This window comes from Carlito syrichta, unplaced genomic scaffold, assembly GCF_000164805.1.
Source record: "Carlito syrichta isolate Samal-C Ts95f unplaced genomic scaffold, Tarsius_syrichta-2.0.1 Scaffold144990, whole genome shotgun sequence".
Classification (NCBI taxonomy): domain Eukaryota; kingdom Metazoa; phylum Chordata; class Mammalia; order Primates; family Tarsiidae; genus Carlito; species Carlito syrichta.
In genome coordinates, this window is record NW_007089086.1 from 15,990 (window position 1) to 38,461 (window position 22,472).

The 22,472-nt window shown below is 35.7% G+C and overlaps 1 protein-coding gene across 4 annotated transcripts in view; it reads left to right on the forward strand.

The window, feature by feature from the left end:
* The first annotated feature begins 387 nt into the window (after positions 1-387).
* Positions 388-22,472, forward strand: part of KANSL1L (KAT8 regulatory NSL complex subunit 1 like) — a 122,085-nt gene continuing 100,000 nt past the window's right edge. For all 4 annotated transcript variants that reach the window (XR_503740.2, XM_008050364.2, XM_021708728.1 and 1 more), the window contains exon 1: positions 388-1,506. Coding sequence is in view for 3 of the 4 variants with exons in the window: in XM_008050364.2 (XP_008048555.1) it covers positions 419-1,506 (1,088 nt within the window). In the remaining variant the exon portion in view is untranslated. The remainder of the gene's footprint in view (positions 1,507-22,472) is intronic.

The window sequence follows — 22,472 nt, forward strand, 5'->3', positions numbered from 1 at the left end:
AGATAAGTAGCTGTTAATTTTTGGCTGAAAGTATCAGGTTGAGTCATATTTTCCAGTATGACTACCAGATTCTAGGTTGGAATTTTTTTTATTTTGACTCTCACCATTGTCAAAACATGGAATTCTAAGATGGAATTACATTCACATATATTGCACTTATTGTATCAGGTCGTGTGCAGCTTTAATTGGAATTTGGGGTATTAGGCCCACAGTCAGAGTAAAACATAGCTCATACTTTGTTGAAATAATATTGGAAGTTGAAAGATGAATAAGGAGTTTGGTTCATTTCATGTTTTAATCAGAAGCATAAAAAATGTTGCCCTTGGGAAAAAGTATAAGCATAAAACTGTTTTCTAGATATTTGATCATTTATTTCTATATTATTTTAGGTTTCCAGTAATTATCTACAGGAATCGCCATGACCCCAGCTCTGAGGGAAGCAACAACAAAGGGTATCTGCTTTTCATCTTTGCCAAGTACCATGGAGTCTGACAAGTTGCTATGTATGGAAAATCCAAGAACTGTAGATAAAAAGCTAAAGGGAGACACCTTTTCTCAGATGCTGGGATTTCCAACTCCCGAACCTACTCTTAATTCTAATTTTGTGAATTTAAAACATTTTGGCTCCCCTCAGTCTTTAAAACATTATCAGACAGTTCTTTTAATGAGTTCTAATTCTACATTAAATAAATACAGTGAAAATTATAAACAAAAGAAATTAGGGGAGCCCAACTGCAATAAACTGAGAAACATACTGTGTAATGGCAGCAACATTCAGCTCAGTAAAATCTGTCATTCTCATTCTGAAGAGTTCATCAAAAAGGAACCGCTGTCAGATACCACAAGCCAGTGCATGAAAGATGTCCACGTTCTTTTGGATTCAAATATAACCAGAGACACTAATATAGATAAAGTACAACTGCCAAACTGTAAATGGTATCAAAAGAATGCACTTTTGGATAAAGTTACTGATGCTGACATTAAAACGACCTTGTTGCACTGTGCTCAAAAGAAATTTGGAACTGGCCACTCAGATGTGCCTGTAAGTTCTTCAGTTGCTGAAGAAGAGGAGGAAGTAAATGCTCGTTTACTTCATTGTGTAAGCAAACAGAAAATTTTACTCAGCCAGGCTAGAAGAACTCAGAAACACTTGCAGATGCTATTGGCAAAGCATGTTGTTAAGCACTATGGTCAACAAATGAAATTTTCTATGAAACATCAACTCCCAAAAATGAAGACCTTTCATGAACCTATAACAATTTTGGGTAACAGTTTACCTAAATGCACTGAAATTAAACCAAAAGTCAACATATTGACTGCAGAAAATAAATTGTGGGATGATACAAAAAATGGCTTTGCACAGTGTACAGCTGCAGAAATCCAAAGATTTGCACTATCTGCTACAGGGTTGTTGTCTCAGGTTGAAGAGGGTCTGGATTCCGATGCAACTGATAGCAGCTCTGATGACGATTTGGATGAATATACCATTAGAAAAAATGTGGCGGTGTAAGTGCAATATTATTATTAGAACTTTTTCTATTCCATAGATAGTAGCAATTATTTTACTTTCAAAATATGGTAAAAGGAAATAGATTTTTCAAGATTTTATTGCCATAATCCTTAAGTTATAGCAGTTTGGTGACTTTTTAAAAATTTTTGTTTGTTGAACTATTGTGTGTCAGTATGCTATTTAAAAATAAATTACTCAGCTGTTATATCTAGGAAAAACCCATTCAGGAATAATAAAAATAATTAGCTGTAAGTAAGTAATTTTTTAATATTCTTAAGTAGAATAGGCTATGGACAAGGCTTAAATCTTTGCTTAAGTGTTGTAGCCAATATGTATAGCTAACTCAAAAAATTAAAGTCTGTGCATAGGGAGCCCTCATTGACTTTGGGAATTTATCAGTTCAGAATATGTGTATGTTGACTTGCTGCCTTTTTTTCTTCAACTATTTATATGCTCATTGTAGTCACAACTTTTTGCTCTGGCCTTTACCAACTCAGTCAAGTTTTTGCTAGGTTAATATAACTAAAACCAAACTGTAATGTCAGCTATAAATATCTATTGTATGCTTATTATGTGCTAGACACTAAAAGCTATGAGCAACAAATTTACAACCTTCACTCTCTTAAGCATTTACTTGAGAGAAGGGTATCTTGATTTTTTTTTTAAAAAGGCAGAGAAAAATAGTTGTAATTATTACACCATTCTAACACTCCATAACAGCTCTGTTCAATAGAAACTTCTGAGATGATGAAAATGTTCTATTTCTATGTTATCCAATAAGCACTGGCTATTGAACACTTCAAATTTGACCAGTGATACTGAGGAACTGAGTTTTTCGTTTTATTTAATTTGGCTAAATTGTAATTGAAATGATCAGATCATAGTGCTTGATCTAGGTTTCAGGGAATCTGTTATTGTCCCAAATTGATGTGAATTACTAAGTGTATTCATGGTATTTTGGGAGAAAGAAGTCCATCACTTTTTCAAAATCTCAAAAATGAGTGAGAATTACTATAGAATTAGAAGCCAAACACATTAATTTTTACTAATTAATATAAGACCAGTATGCTAATTTTTATAGTGAGGAATGAAATATGCCATTCTAGTCTTTTGATGTTCTCATATCACTGCAATTGAAATTTGTTTGAATGTGGGAGCTATGATTGTTACTGGGCACAGATTATTTTTCTGGCTGGCATTGTGCCTAATTATTTCACGTGTGATACCTCATGTAATTTTTTCAACAATCCTGTAAGGTAGTTGTTGTTATCCTTCGGTACAGTCAGGTAACTTGCCCGTTGCCAAAACGCCAAATGAGTGGTGGAGCCAGTATTCTGCCCGAGTGTGACTCTTCAACATGTGCTTGTTCTCTTGTAGCATGCTACTCTCTCAGCATTGTATCCTTGATACATATAGATACAAAAATTATTTTAGGCACATGTGCTCTGAAAGAAGTCCTGAAATTTATCAATTTGTATATTTATAGTACTTTAAAAATACTATAGTATAATAAAATATAGTAGGTAAATTTAGTAAATTATTTACCTTTTTGTTGTTTGGAAGAGGTAATGGACAGGTTTATCTTTTTAAAGCTAGAAACAGAAATTAAAAATTTTTATCTTCTCTATTTTGACCTATAAGGTTATTTTTATTAGTAGTCTCTTATTGATTTCCTATAGATAGTACTTAGTCTTCCTTACAATTTATTATTAAATCATGTTTTGTCCTATGTAGTTAACTAATATATCTATTAGGTTTAACCAACTCCTATTAAGGGTAGAAGCCACATATTATACTTTTTGTTAATTTTTTAAAAATGCCAAGTATATGATTGATTGGTCAAAACATTTTGTTTTAATATTTGTATTTGCTCCTTAAGTTTAGTGAGAGAACACTAAGATTAGACATTTGTATAAAACATACACAAATGGAGAAATTCAAACTACTGAACTGTTTTTGTTGTGTTTTGTTTTTAACAAAAAAGTATACCTCCTATTTCTTTTCTTGCCAATGCTGAGTTTATTGAGATAAATTGAAGTATGGTAGCCTGGAAAAAATTGGTTTGTGGTTTTGAGAAGTTTATTTCTCATACTACCTTTCTTTTTCCTACAATCAACTATAGGGGCTTCTGATATTGTAGGCATACATTTTAGGGAAGTAATTCTAAGAAATGTAATGTCAGTTCTTTAAGATTTGTTTCTAACCTCTTGCATTATTGATCTTTTACTATTATGATGCCTTGGTTGTTAAAGCCCATATCTATATTTCTAGAGGTCAAGCTTAAACTTTGTTCTAAGGTCAAGCTTATCTGAACTACACAAATCAATAACACGAAATTTATGTAATTTTAAAAAATGTTTAATTCACTTTAATTAACTAATTTGACTTGATAATTATTTTGGTTTGTTGGGTGTTTGGTTTTTTTGGTGTATGTTTTTTAATATTTGAAATCTATTCAGCATTTCTTGATTTCATACATCTTCTCATATATCACATTAGATTTTGTTTAGAATATCTTTACTAACACTAATAGAGTTCTTGTGGGAAAGATTTTACCTCAACATTTTATTACTTTTGAAGTTGACTGAATTTTAAGAACAAATAACACAACTTTTTATCTGTGGCATGAGTTTAATAGCAAATTCTATTTAAGTTGGATTATTTAGTTCTGTTTACTGTTGTTAAATTCATTTTTATATTTAAAATATTTATCTCAATAAGTTTGTTTACATTCTTTTAAGTTTATTTTTGTTACTGCTCTATATTTGTGGAAACTTGTATTTCAAATCTGGATGAATATTTTTAGTTTGTAAAGTTCAGAATTAAACATTAAATGGCAGATAAAAAGATGCATTTTGTGTTTCTAAAATTTTAAGTGGGTACTAACACAATTAAAGTTGTATCATCTCCATTGAATATAATGACTTCTCAACTTAAATCATAAAGCCTAGAGTGGCAAAAACCAAAGTTGACTTAAACTTAATTTTAAGCAACTTGAGGCCTAGTGCTACTCTTTCTATTGTTGTTTACCTACAGCCTAGCATTGTCTTCTGTTGAATGGTTTTTTTGGTATTTGTTGAATGAATGAATGAATATTTCTGTATATATGTACAAGGGGAGACCCAAAAAAAACCTAAAATTGTCTTTTTTTTTTTTTTTGGAGGGCAGGCCCCTTGTAATACACTCAGAATTCGTTCCTTGGGAACAAACAGTAAACCAAAGTTTTTATCTGGAAGTTTTGAGAAGGTTGCTTGACTATTTGTGGAGGAAATTTCTCAAGGTATGGTAGAGAAGTGACTGGTTCTTCTCCCATGACAGTACACCTGCCCACAATGCACTGAATGTTCAGTAGTTTTTGACCAAAAACAGCATGACACCTGTGTCTTGCTCTCCCTCTTTGGCTGATCTCGCCCGAGCAGTTATTTTTTGTTTCCTAGTTGAAAAAAGTCTTCAAAGGGAAATGTTTTGCTTATGTGGAAGAGATGAAGCAAAAAGTGGCAGAAGCACTAAAAAACATCACAATTGACAAGTTTAAAAACTATTTTGAGCAATGGAAATAATCTCGATAGGTGTATTGCGTCAAACTTCAGTCGAAGTTTAAACATGTAAGAATAAATACACAATTTTTTCATAAATAAATTCCAGGGTTTTTTTTTTTTTTTTTTGGTACCACCTTGTAGTTGCAAAAATAAAAAAGTTGGAGTTGGTAATCTAAAATTTTTTCTTTCCATATATGGTTTTTTTCTTCTTTTGTGGTGGAGTTGCTTTATCTTGATGTTTTTTTCCCTTCATTCCTTTGTTTCTTTTTTTTTTTTTGAGTCGGAGTCTCACTCTGTCACTCAGACTGGAGTGCAGTGGCTACTCCCGGCCATTGCAGCCTCGACCTGCTGGGCTCCGGCAATTCTTCCACCTCAGCCTTCCAAGTAGCTGGAACTACAGGTGCGCGCTACCACACCCGGCTAATTTTTTGATTTATTGTAGAGATGAGGTCTCGCTGCCCAGGCGGGTCTCGAACCCGCGGGCTCAGGCAATCCACTCACCTCAGCCTCCCAAAGGCGCGGGATGACAGGCTGAGCCACCGAGCCCAGCTGTTCCTTTGTTTCTAATACCAAACTGGACACAGGCTGTATCTTGTACATCTTAGACCCTGCATAAATATGTGTTCAATGACTGAATGAATGAAATATGCCAAAATATGGACATTTGAAAGTAACAATTTTATCATAATATTTAACATTTGTTATTTCTTAATTGATAAGCAAAATGTAATATATTTACTTTTAACATTTTAGATTATATTACTCTTTGAATTTATAGCCCTGGTAGGAAAGACAGATTTCACTTTGATCAGAAAATTAGTTGTGAGGAATATACTTGTTTTAGCAAATTGGAAAGTACTCATGTTAATCATGACTATTACTATTGTTATTTAAAATATATATTTGACTTGACTCTTTACTTTCCTTCCAAAAATATAGACACTAGAGTAATTCATAATTGTATTACTGATTGACTTTAATAACTTTTTTGTTGGGAGGCTAGTGTGTATTACACGTTTTTTAAAAAAATTTGACAGTTTTCATTGGAAAGGATAATACTTTATTTTTTTTACAGGTTTGAGATATTGTCCTTATACTGTAATATGAATTGAATGTTTTCCCCAATGTTTTATTCCGTTAGTGAAGGAGCCCAGGCTCTGAACATGCTTGTGTTACAGTCATGGCTTGCTTTGTGATGCTAAACAAGGTTACTCTTAACCTTTTAAAATCAGATTTCTCTTTCTTAAATGTACTCTAAAGATTTCTGGAGACCACTGGATAAAACGTTAACTATAAAGTGCCAGTACATGATAAGGCAGCCATTAAAGGAAGCCTCATTAAGCGACTTACTATTATGGAAGACTTAAGCTTGGTGTTGCTTGGGGAAACTGGAGGAGCCAGTGTGAAATACATGATTCAGTGTTAACCCATTTGAGAGGCAAAGATCAGGTGGTGTTTTTACACCAAATCCTGTCAGCTGGAATGACTGGTTCAAGTCGGTTGAAGGCTGCTACTGGCAGGGTTAATTCCCTGGTACTTTTGTTCTGCCCCTTGGGTGTCAAAGTAGATTTCAGTGACAATAAAAAGAAGCCCTTTACCAAAGAAATGCAAGTACTGGAAGTCAGGCCTGTATGCACCAAACTGGTTAAATGTGAGGGGATGTGGATCACTAACAAGCGTCCACTACACTTATATTATTTGTCATCTGATAGTAGAGCCTTAAAATTCTAACATTTCTTCTTTTTTCCTGGGGAATGATGATCAGTTACTTCTGTCCAAGATGCATGCTGGGGAAGCACTCATAGTTTGACACAGGCATACTTTAATCCTCCAAGGTGGTAGAAAAGGAAGAAACATTGTCTTCTCCCAGGAAATCTGCCAGTTTCTTCCAAATCACACAATTGTTTCAAATACTGGGAGAAAAAAAAACCCATTATTTTCCTAAATCAATCCTTATATATTCAAATTTTCTCTGAATTTTTGCTTAGATCTATAAATAGGCAGGCCTGATAAGGTAATTCTTTTCAGCAGATTTAAACACTTACCAAAACAAAAGGGGGAATGGTTGATGTTTAGTAAGAGCTGTTGGGTAACTCTTTCCAGATTGAAAAACAGAAAAGAATGAAGCAATTTTTTGCAGATTCACAGAAATTAATACTCATAGTTTTATTCTTTTCTATTTGCTAATGGAAAGGAAAAAAAGACAACAACAACAAAGGAAAAGTCAAGTGGTCTAGTATTTCCCTTTGAGGAACTGGATAAACAGAAGTAGTAACTCAGTATGAGATTCAAAGGATAGAGAGACTGATGCCATTTCATCAATAAATTGCAAACAAAAATACTTTATATTTGCATAATGTGGAGTTTACAGGTTTTTTACATGTATTTTGTTTTTTTCATTTCTGACATAGGTGGGAAAAGTTTGATTTTATTTGTTTTATTACTTGTAAGGAAGACAAAAAAATTTGAATGAAAAACAGTTCTAGAGAATTTGCAAATTATAGTTGAGTGAAGAAACTTTTCAATTTTGTGGAAGTGAAGGGAAGAAAAGGGCAGAAATTTTAAAATGTAATTGTAAAATGGATTAGCAGCTTAAAAAACATGGTAAAGGAATGTTTCATACTGTGGCATGTGGACATCTTTGAGGAAGTAATACTTCAATTAAGCACATACACTTTATAAAAGGTCATTTTTTCAAGTAATGTGGTTTTTAAAACACTGTATGTTTGCTAGAGTTTCTTAGTGTTGTAAAGTTAGTTAATGGCAGAGGGAGGATTTTAGTCTAGATCTTCTAACTCCAAGTTTAGGCTATACTTCTCTATCTATAGATTTTAGCTGGCTCAGCCCAAAGTTAAATTGACTGAGACGTTTTCAATGTCCAGGTCACCAAAAGCAGAAAAAGTTTTGTTTATTTTATCTGGCAAAGGAAAATTAAGGTATTACTATAATGTAAAGTTGAAGTTTTTTTTAAATGAAAAAAGCATCAATTTGCTTATATATGTATAAATTTCTTTAAATATTGCTCTAAATTAATGAATCACAATCTGCTCTTCTTCACTCCGGCACGTATGAAGATGAAAAAAAAAACTATTTTGATGTCCTTGATTCTCACAGGATGGGGAGAGGTGGTGAAACTCAACCTCTTGGACCATGTTACTTAGAACACTCTACACATGATTTTAATAAAATTGATCTTCTTTGAGATTGCTATATAATGTAGCACTTAAAAGTCCTATATACTTTCATTTTAAAATAAGTCACCTTCATAGAAGAAACAAAATTGCAGTTATATTCTATATTGGGAAAGCAGAATAGTAAAGTTTCTTTATTTAAAGTTCAAGCGAACTGTAATTTTATTTCTCAGGAGAAAATGATCATTTTTGTTTTGACCAATCATGGCTAAGGAGAATGATGCCAGCAAGACAGCAAGCTAGCCAGGCTTCATTCCTCCACAAAAAACAAGAAATGGACATCTATCTATGAATGAAAAAGGTCTTGGGAGAACTCAAGGTTCAAGTAAGAACCTGCTGCAACAGAGTGGAGAGGAGAAAAAGGGAGGCTAGCTGCACAGAAAGGATAGCTGGGGAGATTAGCATACCTGCAACATCTGGAGAAGACTATGAACAAAGAAGGTTAGGGGCTGTCAGGCATATGGTGGGTGCCACTGTGGCCACCAGTTGCCTGCTCTGCAGACTGTCACCACCTTTTGCCCGAACCAACAGCTGTCACCACTGTGGAACCCTCAAAGAGGGAGGCGCGCCTCTCCACCAGCAGTAACCAAGAGGGAACTACTGTCGTGCTGCCCCAGGACTGGAGTTGCCACCTGCCCAACCCTGCATATGCCCCAGACGCCGGAGCTTCGGCTGCCCTGTGCACGCCCACTCACCGCATCCTGGCTTCACAGCCACTCCATTCATGCCTACATTCCATAATCTGGCCCTGTGGTCACACCATATCCTCACCTCTGACACCAGATCCATTGCTGCTGTGAGCCGGCCTTACTCTGAGCCGTGTTACTTGGGTTGCTCTGCATAGGCCTTTGTTGTAGATATTAGCTTTGTTGCTATTCTTTGAGAACCTCTGCCTCTGACGTGTGAGCCGCCACCACCTGCACTAGCCCATTTCCTGGACACTGAAAGTTCTGTGGTGCCTCCTGTGCTTATGTCTTGGCAACCAGAACAATTGCCACTATAGGACAATTCGTATCCTGGGCCCTAGAACTGTGGTTTCTTTGCGTGTGTCCATGCTCCAGGTACTAGCTCTGCTGCCACACTCAGCAAGCCCACGCTCCAGACCCCAGAACAATTATAGCTCTGTGCATGCTGGTTCCTTGGACCTTGACCCTCTGACTACTTTGCAAGCAATTACGTCTTGTACACTGTTTACAACATGGGAGTGGATACCTGCTCCCTGGACATGGGTGCCACCTCAGTCCCAGACCTACCATATGTACCTGTACTCAAGATCACAACTTGAATGTTCCATGGATGCAGCATTTGAGATGCCAAAGCCACCACCACTGCAAGTGCACCTACAAGTCAGATTCAGTGTCATAAGGGATGCTCTTTACCACAACTTTCCTGGTGGGAGAAAAAGAGACAGTGTGACCCCGTTAGCCTTCCTGACAGAAACATCCAATAGCCATTGCTACCACCACGGACAATGGTGACTGAGAATCCCTGCAATCTTTGCCAGTGACAGCATCAGTTGACAGAGCTATACAGACATTGCACTGCTGTGCCTTTTGGAGCCAGAGCTGTTACACCTCACCCAGCTGGTGTCTCACTCCCACTGATAGGTAAAGGGCTTTCCCCCCACTGAAACTAGTCCATAAAGTCTGAAAGAGGTGATTGCGCCATCAAATATGCAGTCGTTAATGCAAATCAAAACAAAAAACAAACAACATGAAAGGCCAAGGAACACCATTAAAGGAATATAATAATTTTCCATTGATTGCAAAGACATAGGCAGTCTATGAATTTATCTGTCATATAATTCAAAATATTTTAAGAAGGCTTAGAGGCAACTCAGCAAAATCAGGAAAGCAATACATGAGCAAAATGAGAAGTTTAGTAGAGATTTGAAATAATAAAAGATGAACCAAGCTGGAATTCTGGAACTGAAAATAAAATGGAAAAATGAAAAGTGCAATAGAGAGCGTCAACAGCAGAAATAATCAAGCACAGGAAAGAATCTGTGAACTCAAAGACAAGCTATTTGAAAACAGAGAAGAAAAACATGAAAAGGAATGAAGAAAGTGTATGTGATTTATGGGACACTTTCAAGAAAGCTAATGTATACCTTATGGCAATTGAAGAAGGAAAAGAAGAAAGGGATACAAAGTGTTTTTAAATAATGGCTGAAAATTTTACAAATTTGGGGAAAGATATGCACATTCAGGTAAAAGGTTAAAAGTCTCCAGTCATACTTGAACCAAATACTACACCAATGCATATTATACTCAAACTGTCAAAAATCACAGAGAGACACTTGGAAACGAGAAAATAAGCTTCTCATATACAAGGGAACCCTCAAGAAGCCAAAAGCAAATTTCTAAGCAAGAGAGTGTGGGATGATGTATTTAAAAACAAAAAACAAACCTGGCAGCTAAAAATACTCTACCCAACAAAGCTGGTCTTCAGGAAAGAACATGAAGGAGGGGTAATATTTTTCCCAGACGTGTATCACCATTAGATCTGCTATATAAGAAATGGCAAAACGAGTTTTTTAAAATGAAAATAAGAATGCCAGCTGGTAACATGAAAACACATGAAGGTGTAAAACTGGTAAAATTAAGTAAATAGTCAATTAAGAATACTGTAGTGATACTATATAAATGATGTATTTTTAATATGAAGATTAAAAGACAAAACTATTAAAAATAATAGCTATAATAATTTGTTATAAATATACAATACAAAAAGATGTAACTTGTGGTATCAAACATAAAATAGGAGAGGGAGTAAAATATAGAGTTTTTGTATGTGATTGAAGTTAAGTTATTGTCAGCTTAAAATAGACAGTTATAAGATTTTTTTCAGAAACCTCTTGGTAACCACAAAGCAAAATCCTATAGTAGATACACAGAAGATGAAGAGAAAGGAATCAAAGCATACCACTTCAGAAAATTAAGTCAAAAAAGAAGACAGCAAGAAAGGAGGAAATCAACAAAGGATCTACAATTAGAAAAAAACAAAAATCCAGAAAACAACACAATGGTGGTAGTAAACCCTTACCTATTAATTATTACTTTGTGTATAAATGGGTTAAATTATCCAATCTAAAGACATATAGTCAATGAATGGATTTAAAAAAAAAGACCCAGCTATAGTAAGAGAAATCGCTTCTGTTGTAAAGTCACACATTGACTGAAATTTGAGGAATGAAAAAGGGTATACCATGCAAATGAAAACCAAAAGAAAGCAGAGGCAGTTACACTTATGTCAGTAAAAATAGACTTGAAATTAAAACTAGAAAGATAAAAAGATCATTATATATTGAGTAAGGGGCCAGTTTCTCAAGAGGATATAAAATTATAAACATATGTAGCCAATATCTGAAAACCTAAATATAAAGAAAAAACAACACATAAATAGATCTAAAGGTAGTGATTAACAGATCTAGAGGGAGAGTTACTGCAATACAGTAACTGTGGAGGATCTCAATATTCCACTTTCAACAGTGGGTAAATCATCCAGACAGAAAATTTAAAAAAAGCATTGAACTGGAACTACACCTTAAATCAAATATACCCAACAGACGTGTGGAGGACATTTCATTCAACAGCAGAATGCACATTGTTTTCAATGTAACTCAAACATTCTTCAGGATAGGTCATATGTTTAGTGCACAAAACAAATCTTAACAAACTGAAAAACAAAATCATATCAAGTATCTTTTCCCAACAAAATGGTATGAAATTAGAAATCAGTAACAGGAGGAGTTTTAGAAAATTCACAAGTATGTGGAAGTTAAACAACATGCTCTTGAAAAGCCAATGGACCAATGAATAAATTTAAAGGGAATTTTAGAAATATCTTCAGATAAATGAAAATGGAAACACAATGTACCAAAACTTATGGGATGCAGAAAAACAATTCTAAGAAGGAAGTTTATAGCAACAAATGTCTACGTTATAAAAGAATAATGTCCTCAAATAAATAATGTTATACTTCAAGAAGGTAAAAAAAGAACATAAGCCCAAAGTTAGTACAAGAAAGGAAATAAAGACCAGATTAAAAGAGCAAAAGACACTAGACAAAAAGCAGAAAAGATCAGTGAAACTAAGAATTAGCTTTTTGAAAAGATAAAATTGTCAAACCTTTAGTTACACTAAAATAAAAAGACAAAATCAAATGAAAGAGGAGACATTACAATTGTAATGGATATAAAGGATAATAAGAGACAATAATGATGGATATTTATATTGCAGCAAATTGAATATCTTAGAAGAAATGGATAAGTTTTAGATACGTACAACCTAACACGACTGATCATGAAGAAATAGAAAATCTGAGTCAACTGATAGCAAGTAAAGAGACTGAAACAGTAATAAAAGTGGCTCATCAAAGAAAAGCCCAGGATCTTATGGCTTTACTGCTGAACTCCAACAAATGTTTAAAAACAATAGCAATTGTCCTAAACACTTAAAAAAGAGGAAGGAGTATTTTCAGTTTCATTTTATGAGACCAGTATTACCCTGATACCAAAGGCAGATAAAAGTACTACAAGAAAAAGAATACAGACTAATATCCTTGGTAAATATGCTTAATAAAATACTACAAAACGGAATTTAACAGAACAAAGGATCGTTCATATAATCAAGTGGAATTTATTTCTGGGAATGTAAAGATGGTTCAGCATATACAAATCAGTGAGTGGGATATGCCACATTTGCAGAATAAAGGACAAAATCCATTTTCTTATCTCAATATATGCAGAAGAGGCATTGACAGAATAAAACGACTCAACAAATTAGATAGAGAAGGAATGTACCTCAACATTACAGAGGTCATATAAGATAAGCTCACAGGTAACATCCTATTCAGTGGTGAAAATTTGAAACCTTTTCCTCAAAGACTTAGTCAATTCATGCTACTGTAAGAAAGTATTTTAGACTGGGAAATGTATAAACAACATAAATTTATTATTCACAGCTTTGGAGACTGGGAAGTTCAAAGGCAAAATGACAGCATACTCTTTCTAGTGAGGGTTTGTTCTCTGCTTCACAAGTGGCACCTTCTAGCTGCGTCCTCACATGGCAGAAAGGGTGAACAAACTCCCTGATGCCTCTTATAAGGACATTAATCCTACGATGGAAGTGGAACCTAATCATATTTTAAGGACCCCACATTTTAATACTATCACACTGGGAATAAGATTTTAACGTGAATTTTGGGGAGGGTACAAACATTCAGACCACAGCAACCACCAGTCTGTTTAACGTAGTATTGGATTTCCTAGCTAGGGCAATTAGGCAAAATAAGTAAGTAAATACAAGAAAAAGTAAAAGGCATCTGGATATGGGAAAGGGAGTTAAATTATTTCTATTTGCAGATGCCATAGTCTTACAGATAAAAAACTTTAAAGAGTCTATCAAAACACTGTTGGAAATAATAAATTCTGTAAAGTTGCAGGATATGAAATTAGTGTACAAAAATCAGTAGAATTTTAATTCTCTAATACTAAACTGAAAAAGAAAACAATCCTATTTACGATGGTATAAAAAATAAAATACTTAGGAATAAATTTAACCAATGTTGTGAAATATCTGTACACTGAAAAACTATGAAAAAATTAAAGAAGACGTAAGTACAGCCAGTCCCCTAAGTGTGGAACAAGATCCTAGGTATCTAACTAATGCAATCAGCTATATAATACTGAACTGTAATAGTTTGTAATGCTTTTCACACAAATAATACATTAAAAAGCCAATAAATAAAAATACGTGAAATCTCACAGTATAGTACTTTGAAAAGTACAGTAGTACAGTGCAACAGCTGGCATACAGGGGCTGGCATTGAGTGAACAGGCAAGAAGAGTTCCTGCCTGGAGGAAGGCAGGAGATGGTGGAGCTGAAGGGCCATCAGCAACAGAGAAGGAGGGCAAGCTGCGGTTTCACTCAGGCCTGATGTGGGTGGCACAGGTTCTGGTTCCTTGCTGGATTCAGTTCTATCATACCCTCTTGAAAAAATGATTCCGTGATGTCTGGGAAGTAGCTCTTTTTTCCTCATCATAGATGACATGGTAGCACTGGATTGCATTCTGAATGGCTACTGTAACCTTCACGTACCATTCTACATTTGGGTCATGTGCCTCAAAAACTAACTGCCTTCTCAAATAATGCGAAAGCGTGTTCACATCTTTGGAAATTTGCAACTTGAAGACTAGTATGGAGGGGACTTAACTGTAAATGTATAAATAGACTGTGTTCATAGATTGGAGGAGTTAGTACTGTTAAAATATCCATATTACCCAGAGCGATCTACCGACCGAATATAATCCTTATCAAAATTTCATTGCCATTTCCCATGGAAATAGGAAAAATAATCTGAAAATCTGTATAGAATGATAAAAGATCCTAAATAGCCAAAGTGATCTTAAGCAAAAAAGAACAAAGCTGGAAGCACCACACTATCTACTTCAATCCCATATCTCTGATAAGGGGTTTTCCAAAGTATACATGAAAGTCAAACAACTCTATAGTAAGAGAACAAATAACCCAATTAAATCACAAAAATTGCAAAGGACCTAAAGGAAAGACATACATAAAATGGCCAGCAGGTATATGAGAAAATGCTCAACATTGCTAATCATTCCAGAAATACTAATTAAGACTATAATGAGATATCATATCACACCTGTTAGAATAGGCTATTATAAGAAAGACAAAGAACAGGTGTTAAAGAGGATGTAGAGAAAAGGAAGTCCTTGTATACTGTTTGTGAAAGTGTACTCATAAGTTAGTATAGCCATTATGGAAAATGTGAGAATGTTTCTTTAGAAATTTAAAGTAGAACTACAATATAATCTAGCAATGTATACAAATGAAGTGAAATCAGTATGTCAATTTGATACCTTCAATCTCATGTTCATATTCGTTTACAATAGTCAAGATATGGAATCAGTCTCGTTATCCACAGATGAGTGGATAGTAGGTGTGCAAGTATGTGTCTGTGTCAGTTAGACAGGAGGAATAAGTTCTGGAGATCGATTGTTGGCATAGTGACTGTATAGTTAATATATTGTATCCAGTCACCAACGTATGCCTCAACTTAAAATTTTAAAACTTTAAGATGAATTTATTGAGACATAACTCAATGAATTTTGACTTGTGATATTTTCAATGTTCTCACCATAAAAAAGTATAGAAAAGATAATAATAAAAAAGTACAAAAACAGTATTCACCTTAGACCACTGATATATCTTAGTATCAATGAGCAGCTGAGTTGAAGATTTTTCACGTTGATTAATCTGAAACACAATATAAATAAATCTTTACAGAAGTAGGAAAAAAAGTATGTGAAGTGATAGATATGCTAATCAATTGGATTCAGTCATTTTACAATGGGTACATGCATGAAAATATTGCATTCTATATCATAAGTATTTGAACCTTAATGAAGCTGAAAAAATCATTTTTAAAAACATGAGTCTTAATTTTATTTCATTTTGAGTTGGAGTCTCACTCTGCCACCCAGGCTGGAGTGCAGTGGCACACTCATAGCTACCGCAGCCTCAACCTGCTGGGCTTAGGCAATTCTTCTGCCTCAGCCTTTGAAGTAACTGCAACTACAGGCACATGCCACCACACCTGGCTAATTTTTTGATTTATCGTAGAGATGGGGGTCTCAGTTGCCCAGGTTGGTCTCAGACACATGGGCTCAGACAATCCTCTCACCTCGGCCTCCCAAAGTGCTGGGATTATAGGCATGAGCCACATACCCATCCTGAGTCCTAATTTTAAACCTTCTTAGACAAATCCAGACACTGCAGATAGTGGTCTTATTATATAATTGATGTCATTAGCACTTTTAAAAAAACAAAATAAATGTTCATGTCTGTAAAGAAAAAAAAGCACAGCTCATGAAAATTTATTTGTATTTTCTTTTTTTTTTTTTTTTGAGTTGGAGTTTCACTCAGTCGCCCAGACTGAGTGCAGTGGCTGCTCCTGGCCACCGCAGCCTCAACCTGCTGGGCTCCGGTGATCCTTCCGCCTCAGCCTTCCGAGTCGCCGGAATTACAGGCATGCGCTACCACACCCGGCTAATTTTTTTGATTTATTGTAGAGATGAGGTCTCGTCACGTTGCCCAGGTGGGTCTCGAACCCGCGGGCTCAGGCAATTCACTCACCTCGGCCTCCCAAAGTACGGGAATACAGGCTGAGCCCCCGAGCCTGGCCTATTTGTATTTTCAATGTAACGTGTCTTGGATTTCAGAATGCATATTTTAAAAATCACATTTTAACATTTCTAATAGTGAGGTGTGCCTTATGATAGATATGTACAATTTATATTATTTCCTCACTCCAGGAAATTCTGTTATTAAATTGTTGGTATAACTTAAAATTGATGGCATCTTAGCATTGAGGAAATGCAACATTTCAAATTGAAGCATGTTAAATCAGAATTTTGTTAAGTCACATATTGTACAATGTATCATCATAATTGTTGAAAATATTTTTCACTTAATGCTTAGTGATAGTTTTAACAATGTATGTAGTTTGCTTTTTACAACATTTAAGAATGCTAATTAGTTTGTATATTTGGCAAAGAGAGAGTAAGAGAACAGACTCAATTTGCCCATCTGATGTGTGAATTATTTTGAACTGATACTGAAAACTTCAGTTTAGGCATTTGGCCCACTAGGTTCTGCCAGAGTGCTAGGCAGAATTATATAATACATTAAGATTTTTTTTTTTTCTTTTAAAAAATTTTTTTCTTCACCATGCTTTGTTTTAATTATATTTTCTTCATTTATATATGTTTCCTTTTAGAAACCCTTTTAAGGTCCAGTCAGATTGTCCTTGGACATTCTAATCCAACCTTTTAACTGAGTTTCTCTTCATGCCAACATTTCCAGAATTCATAGCTGTTTGTTTATGTTTTGTTTTTGTTTTATGTTTATTTCATGAGTGTCTGTGCATGTGTGTGTGTGCCACTAGAGGATACAATATTAAAGTCATTAACTTGTACTCTTGCCGAGCTCGGTGGCTCAGCCTGTAATCCCGCGCCTTGGGAGGCTGAGGTGAGTGGATTGCTTGAGCCCGCGGGTTCGAGACCCGCCTGGGCAACTTGGTGAGACCTCATCTCTACAATAAATAAAAAATCAGCCTGGTGTGGTAGCGCGTGCCTGTAGTTCCAGCTACTCGGAAGGCTGAGGCGGAAGGATCACTGGAGCCCAGCAAGTCGAGGCTGCGGTGGCCAGGAGCATCCACGGCACTCCAGTCTGGGCGACAGAGTGAGACTCCAACTCAAAAAAAAAAAAAAAAAAAAACTTGTACTTTCAAGTACAATGAACATTTTAAATAAGTGCTTGTTAATCTAAATGATCCTAATGGCATGACATATTTTTGAGAGATGGGTATATTAGTTAAGGCATATTCTAAGCTCTTAGCAAGAATACCTCAACTTAAATATATAGAATTTATTTATTTTTTTCTCATTTAACAGTTGAGAATGAGATACGCCTCACAGAGTAGAAGAGGAACCCACTGACTTTGGTTGACTATCTCTGAAATAGGTGTCACTATACCATTACTGGAGGCACTACTGCATTCTCACCCTGCTTTCTTTTGGTGCTACTCTGGCTCCAGGGGTACTCTATGTTAGGCTTGTGGTATTTTTTTGCTAATAGAGTTCCCTCTGAAATATAGGCTTAATTCTGTTTTCTTCTAGTCAGTAATATGTGAAAATACTACAGCCAAATATCTCACTTGGTTATAGTTGTTAGGCCTTCAGACTTGTTAAATTGCTAGTTATTTTCCTCAGTACCTCTCTCACAACTTAATAACTTTCTTAGTTTAATGGGTACTCTATTCCTGTTCTAACACAGCTTTAAAGTAAGCTGAAATTGAAATTGAATAGCAAGTAATTTAAATCTGCCAAAACAAAATTGATCACTCTTTAAAGGAACACTATAAAATCCACATATTTATAGTATGCATAGTACCCATAGAATACATATATGCATATGTATATGTATATATAACCAACTACCAGACATTTGTTTATATACATATATATGTTCAACTATTAGACATGCAAAGAAGGAGAAAAATCATCAATAGAAACAGACTTAGAAATGACAGAGATGATAAGATTAATTGACAAAGACCTTAAAATATCAGTTATATATATGCTCAAGTACTTAAAAGAAAAACACGAACATATAAAAGAATGTGAAGATATAATAAAAAACCATTGAACCTTCAGAGGTGAAAAATACAACACCTGAAATGAAAACTACTTCTCCAGTTTAACGGGAGAATAGATATTTGGAGGAAGCAGTCAATAATTAAAAATTACTGCTGACTTTTCACAAAAGATATTTGAGCCATAAAACAATGGAATGATATAGTTAAATTGGAAAGGAAATGAACAAAAAAAAAGTCAACCTAAAATAATAAACACAGTAAAATGGTAAAATGAAATGGCATTTTCAGATAAGCAAAACCAGAGGAAAGCTGTCAGTATATATACACTAGATAAATTTTAAAAGATCTTCAGGCTAAATAAATCATACTAGGTGAAAACTCAGATCTTCACAAAGAAAAGAAATGATAAGAAGTAGTAAATATGTGGGTCTGGAATATGTAGAAATTAAACCACACGTTTCCAAAAGTCATAAGAGAAACTATAAAATGTTTTAAACTGGATGATATTAAAAATGCAACATGTCAAAATTTGTGAATTGCAGCTACTAAATTATGGAAGCAGTGCCAATAGAAGCACTTATGGGTATAAATGCCTATATTAGAATAGAAGAATGGTATGAAGTCTATGGTCTACATCTCCCACTTAAGCTATAAAAACAATAGAAAATTAAACCCAAAGCAAGTAGAAGGAAAAAATGGTAATGAAGAATGGAAAATCAATGAAATACAAAACATAAAAGCAATGGAGAAAATTGTGAACTTCTAACTAGATTGATTAGGAAAAAAATTACTAATAGCTGGAAAGTAATAAAAACATCCCTATAGATGTCATAAGCATTAATAGGATAATCAGGGAATACAGTCAGTCTTTGTATCCATAGGTTCTGCAGGCTCAGATTCAACCAGCTGTGAATGGAAATATTTGAGAACACTAATAAAAAATAATACAACAGTAAAAATTAATACAAACTTTAAGAATATCATATAATGACTATATAACATTTGCATTGTTTTTGGCATAGTAATGAAAGTATATAGGATAATGTGTGTAGCTTATATGCAAATATCCCATTTTATATAAAGTGTTTGACCAACCATGGATTTTTGGTATCCTCCTGTGGTCTTGAAGCCTGTCCCCCATGGATACCGAGAGATTAGTGTATTATGAACAACTGTATGCCAATAAACTAAACAGCTTGACTAGGCTAATTGTTTGAAAGACACAACTTATCAAAACCAACACAGGAGAAATAGAAAACCTGAAAGACCTTATATCAATTAGAAAAATTGAATTAATAATTAGAAAGTGAAGATAGGCATCAAAATGACTGATTAGACACAGGTAGTATGTGCCTGCCTCCTTCATGCAGTGGGACCAGAATAATAAGTAGATACATTTCGAACAGTTTATTTAAGAGAGAATACCATGATTCACCAGAAAAGAGATGGGAAGCCCCAGATGTAAGTATAAGGAGAGGGTTTGAGGCAGCTTACCCAGTTAGGAACCAAATGCAAGCTGGGAAAGGCTTCTTGCCATGAGAAGCCAGTAAGAGAGGAATCTTCAGATCCCCAAAATGAACTATTATCTTGGCTACAGGAGACCACCTCAGCCTACTAGGGCTTCAGGCCTAACATACAGAGCTGCCGAAAGATTTCAGAGAAACATTGCTCCAGACAGGGAACTCACACAGAATCCCACAGGCAGCCAAGCCTGGAACAGCCTCAGCTGGGAGCCATTTTGAGAGCCTAGATACTGGGGATCTATAGACACAGCTGCAGCTGCTGTGCAGGTACAAGGAGGAGGAAGGGAGAATGAGTGCTCACATGCTACCCTGCTCTGGGCAGCTGTTGAGACTGAGATATGAGCATACTGCACACTCCACAGCTCCTTGTCCATGCTGCCTGCCTACAGGGGACCTGCCCACTGGTTGCAGGCCCAAGGCACCATTTTGAGAGTTTAATGCTGGGCCGTGCCTGTGTTTGGGCTGAGTTCAAGTTGACATGGCTGTAGCCCCAACCCAGTAAAGGATGGACAGGGAAATTGGGCTGTCCTGTGCATACCTAGTATACCAACTTCCTGCTACAGCTTGCTGTGAGACCAAGACTTGAGTGGACTGCACTCCCCACAGCTTCTTGCCCATACTGCCTGCCTGTTAGAGGCCCTACTCTCTCAGATTACCATCCCACAGCTGGTGCCATTTTGAGAGTTTAATGCTGGGCTTTGCCCTACTGCTGGGCTTTGCCCTACTCCTGGGCTGAGTTCTAGGTGACACAGCTGTAACTTCCACCCAGCTGTCGAAGTGGGAGAACCATGCTCTCCTAGGCACATGCAGGGCGTTACCCACCAATCTGTTATGGGTGGCTACGGGGCTGGGGACCAGCCCACCCAACCGTTTCATCTTCTGGCAACAGCAACGCAGACTACTGAGGTCCCAGAGGCTTGCTCCACCACCACTTTTGCCATCACTCATATCATGCCAGCTGCGCAGAGGTCTGAAAACCCACCTACACACCAGGTGTACTGTTGCCACAACTGGCTTCTAAGCAAGCCACCTGGGGGCCCAAGAATAAGATCGCAGGGCCCACTAACACCAGAGCTGGTGTAAGTTGCTGCTCTGGTACCTGAAAGTAGGAACGCACCTCACTACTGCCACCACTGAGGCCTAAAGGCAGGCTCAGATGACATCCAGCTCAACTCCACAATCTCAACTAATAACTATACCCTAAGTCACCAAGGAGATGACGGAGACTGTTGACCCTGTATACTGCCAAAGAAGTCATACAAAAAGCACACTATCACAGGCACCCAAAATCAAAGACAGATCATCTCAATCAACAATATACTTACAGCTGCAGAGAAAAATTCTCCCCTACAAAAGCAATTTCAAATAATTGGAACAAGTGACTTCTATACCAGATGCACAGAAGGATACAGAAAACATGACAAAGCAGGGAAACATGACTCCACCAAAGGACCACAATTGTCCAGCATCAGCTCCCAATAAAAAACAAAATACCATTGAAAAAACTCACAATATCTTAAGTTCAATGAGTTGTGAGAGAAAACAGAAAACCAATACAAATAAATCAGAAAATTAATTAAGGATGAAACAGAAACACATGAAGGAGATATCTGAAAAAATAAAAAACAAGCAGAAATTCTGGAGCTAAAAGATCCATTGAAGGAAATACAAAATATATTCAAAAGCTTCAATAATAGAATAGGCCTAACAGAAAGAATCTCAGAACTTGAAAACAAGTCTTTTGAAATAATCCAGTCAGACAAAAATAAGAGGGAAAAAGGCAAACTAAAAACTAAGAAGAATGAACGAAGCCAGCAAGACTTCTGGGACTACATATAGCAACCGAAGTTATGAATTATCGGTATTCCTAAGTGGTAAGAAAGATGAAAACGTTTAGAAAATATATTTAAGAAAATAGTTGAGAAGATGTCTCAACTCTATAATGAAATTTGGAAATCCAGATACAGGAGGTCTAGTGATCCCTAGAAAAAGACATTGCAAAGGACTCATCACAGTATATTATACTTGGAAAGTCTAAAGTCAAAGTGAAAAAAATTTAGCAAGAGAAAGGCATCTGGTCACCTATAAAGGAAACAAGGGTAGAAGAAGATACACTAGCCATAGACTTTTCAGCAGAAAACAATAGGATGGTATTTTCGTAGTGCTGAAAGAAAAAATTATCAGCCAAGAATTTTATATCCTGCCAAAAACAAGCTTTATAAATTAAGGAGAAATAAAGTCCTTTTTAGATACACAATTGCTGAAGAAATTTGTTACTAGATTGACCCTATAGGAACTGCTTGAAGGAGTATTAGACATGGAAATGAAAGGTTGATATTCACCATCATGGAAATCTAAAACAGTTCATTTGAAACAGCCACTCAAAGGAAGAATAAAAAGATATCAAATGGCATCGTGACAGAATTTCATCAAACCACAAAAACAAAAAGAATAAAAAACAAAACAGGATTCATTAAGCAACTTGAAAACAATCAACAATATGACAGGAACAAAGCCTCACATA